Source organism: Saccoglossus kowalevskii, chromosome 11, assembly GCF_978046115.1.
Source record: "Saccoglossus kowalevskii chromosome 11, keSacKowa6.1, whole genome shotgun sequence".
Taxonomy (NCBI): domain Eukaryota; kingdom Metazoa; phylum Hemichordata; class Enteropneusta; family Harrimaniidae; genus Saccoglossus; species Saccoglossus kowalevskii.
In genome coordinates, this window is record NC_140651.1 from 12,667,957 (window position 1) to 12,670,908 (window position 2,952).

At 33.7% G+C, this 2,952-nt stretch overlaps 1 protein-coding gene across 1 annotated transcript; it reads right to left on the reverse strand.

Moving 5' to 3' along the window:
• Positions 1 to 1,753: 1,753 nt before the first annotated feature.
• Positions 1,754 to 2,242, reverse strand: LOC146736204 (uncharacterized). The gene has a single exon (XM_085505206.1). The coding sequence runs from the start codon at positions 2,240 to 2,242 to the stop codon at positions 1,754 to 1,756; it is 489 nt and encodes a 162-aa protein (XP_085361332.1).
• Positions 2,243 to 2,952: the final 710 nt, after the last annotated feature.

Genomic DNA, 2,952 nt, shown 5'->3' on the forward strand with positions numbered 1-2,952 from the left:
TTTTTGTACACTGAGAAAATTAGTCCCCTGCTCCATTCTATAGGAAACGCCCCTTGATCAAAAACTTTGTTATATAGACTGTACAACAGATCACAGATGTCTAAAGGTGCACATTTCCAAAACTCAGAAGGAATTCCATCTGGGCCAGGTGATTTATTAGCCTTCAGTTTATCCAAATTTTTCTTCACCTCTGTCATAGTAATTGGTTGGTTAAATTCTGCTAATTCCAAATCCACATCAGGTATACCAATATTCTCTATATCTAAATCAGTCATATAATCTTCGATTGAAGCGTAAAAATCATTGTAATTTTCATTTTCCACAAGAACCGGGGTAAACAAATTAGTGAAATAATTTGACCATTCCTCCATAGTAATATTTTCTGAAACATTAACTTTATGTTGCTTAAGTTTCTGCCAAAATTTATGAGAGTTTTTCTGTTTAGACAGGTTAATTAGTTCATCCCTTCTGAGCTTTTGAAATTCTGCTTTTTTCTCTTTAATGAGTTTTTGATAGGATTGTTTAGATAGAAGGTAATATTCAAGACTGTTCTGACTTTTTGTATGTCTATAATGATTAAGCGCTTTACTGACAGCACGTTTGGTGACTAAACATTCTTTATCAAACCAAAAATTTCGAAAACACTCATTTAACTGTTTTGACTTGCACACCATATCTTTTCCACAAGTATAAATAATATTAGTTAAATTAGTAGATGCGTCATCTATATTTCCTTCTATCACATTCTCATTAAACTCATGTCTTTGATTTCTAATGCCCTCTGAATTAAAATTATTTCTATAAATATTTGCTTTTTTAGTATCCCATTTTAGTTTGTTCAGATTCTCAGTATTATGATGGACAGTATCAATAGTACTATTTTCATGCTTGGAAGACAGCATCATGGTAAGTTCAAGTGATAGATGGTCTGATTCAATTCTATTACCAATGGAAAAACCCGTAAAATTTGAGAGATTATTCGGGCTTGTTAAAATATAATCAACTACACTAGTGCCTATACCTGAAACATAAGTAAAATTTCCACTCCCTGTTTGTTTAAAGAGTCTTCCATTCACAATTTTAAGGTTGGTACTTTTACAAAATTCCAATAACTCCAAACCATATATATTACACTCATTATCCATAGATTCCCTTTGTGGAATATCATTAATAGTAGTAAACACATCACCCATAGGTAAGTGGTTCACATCACAATCAGAACTATCACTTTTATTACCCGTACGACCATTAAAATCTGCCCCAATTATTACCTTACAATCATATTTAGTGGAAAAAATAACCAAATTATTTTCTAACTGATCAAAGAAATATGGGTTTATAAAGTTAGAACCTTCAGGAGGCCTATACACACTTGCCACTATTAACACTGGGCTTTCCTTATGTTTAATTAGAGACCATACTGAATAACTATCCTTATATATATATATTCAATATCAAATTGAGCAATATTATTTTGATTGAATAGAATTGATATTCCCCCCGAGGCCCTCCCGAATTTCTTTTTTTTTACACCAGCGTTATGTATGGTTTTAAACCCTTCAATTTGAAAGTCAAATTGTGAATCAACCCATGTTTCGAGAAGACACACAAAATCAAAAGACTTAACATAGTTCAAAAAATCAGTGTCTAATAATTTTCCGTATAAACCATTGATATTCCAAAATAAAAATTTGAAATCTGTGGTTTCTCACCTAGCAACTGCATTGTCAAAACTCGGGCTTTGACCTCCTTTCTATGGTAGCAATGGCGAATAATTCAGGCTACGCAGTGGTTTAGTGTTCTTCATTACCTCGTCATAAATATACACAGTGTCATCGATTTTAATTTTATCGTACAAAACTTTAACTGTTTTACCTTCTGCTCTTGCATCCACCACAAATTTACCTAATTTTCGGCGTAGATCTCTGATTTTAGGAGTGAAGTCCTCGCGAATACGGAATTCTGTCCCTTTTAATTTCACAGCAGCACGTAGAACTTCATCCCTCTGTTTATACCTAAGAAACTTGCCTATTATTGGTTGTGGTCGGCTACGGGCATAAGTTAAACGGTGAACAATCTGAAATTCAATCTGTGAACCGTCAATATCCAGTTTATCAGTAATAAATCCACATAGTAACTCTTCCGTCTGTTCCCATGTTTCCAAACCACTCTGTGGAATGCCGTGGAAAATTAAATTGTTCCGTAACATGTGCGCCTTCATTTTATCACCTGCATTTTCCATTGTGTCAATTTTATCACTCAATTGTTTATTAATAATAATAATAATATAATATAATATATATTTTATAATAGTGTAATATCTGTGTGAGCCACCAAGAATTTCGGAACTGCACAGCGCCACTAGTGGTTGTCTATGTGTCTAGGAATTTACCTATCACTATATGTTCGCATGTCATTTTCTCGTGAATGTTTTAGATACAACTGAAGCACAGTGTTTACGCGGGCTTTATCATACAATCTACATTATCGCTAGTTAATGTAAAGCATAAAAACGAGTTCAGAGTGATTCGATGTGCTTTGATTGTATTTCTCTGATTATTTATGGTTCCTAATAATACCCATATTATAGTAATATAACAATAGCTGACACTCTTGTGTAAGTCACGAATCGGTGCATAATCCTAGCTAATCGCTTAAATATTCAGTAGGCATTGCTATACACACTGTAACATTGGTAGTAGATGCAGATCTTTGATCTTTCAGCGTTAACTTCTATGAATGCAATGAGCCGTAGGATATCTATGATGACCTTGGGAGCTCGTTGTTTGATGGCGACCAACAAATACAGACACGGAAAGCAATTGGTATGCTAGTTATACTCTTTAGATTATGTTATACGACTGATATACGGATCCGCAGTGCTGTCAGATTTGTGGAGAACTATCCAGTTTAAATCAAGAAGGTAAGCATTACATTTCATTCGTTTATATT

Coding starts and splice junctions, on each gene's coding strand:
- LOC146736204 (XM_085505206.1), bottom strand. CDS start 2,242: ATGGAAAATGCAGGTGATAAAATGAAGGCGCACATGTTACGGAACAAT.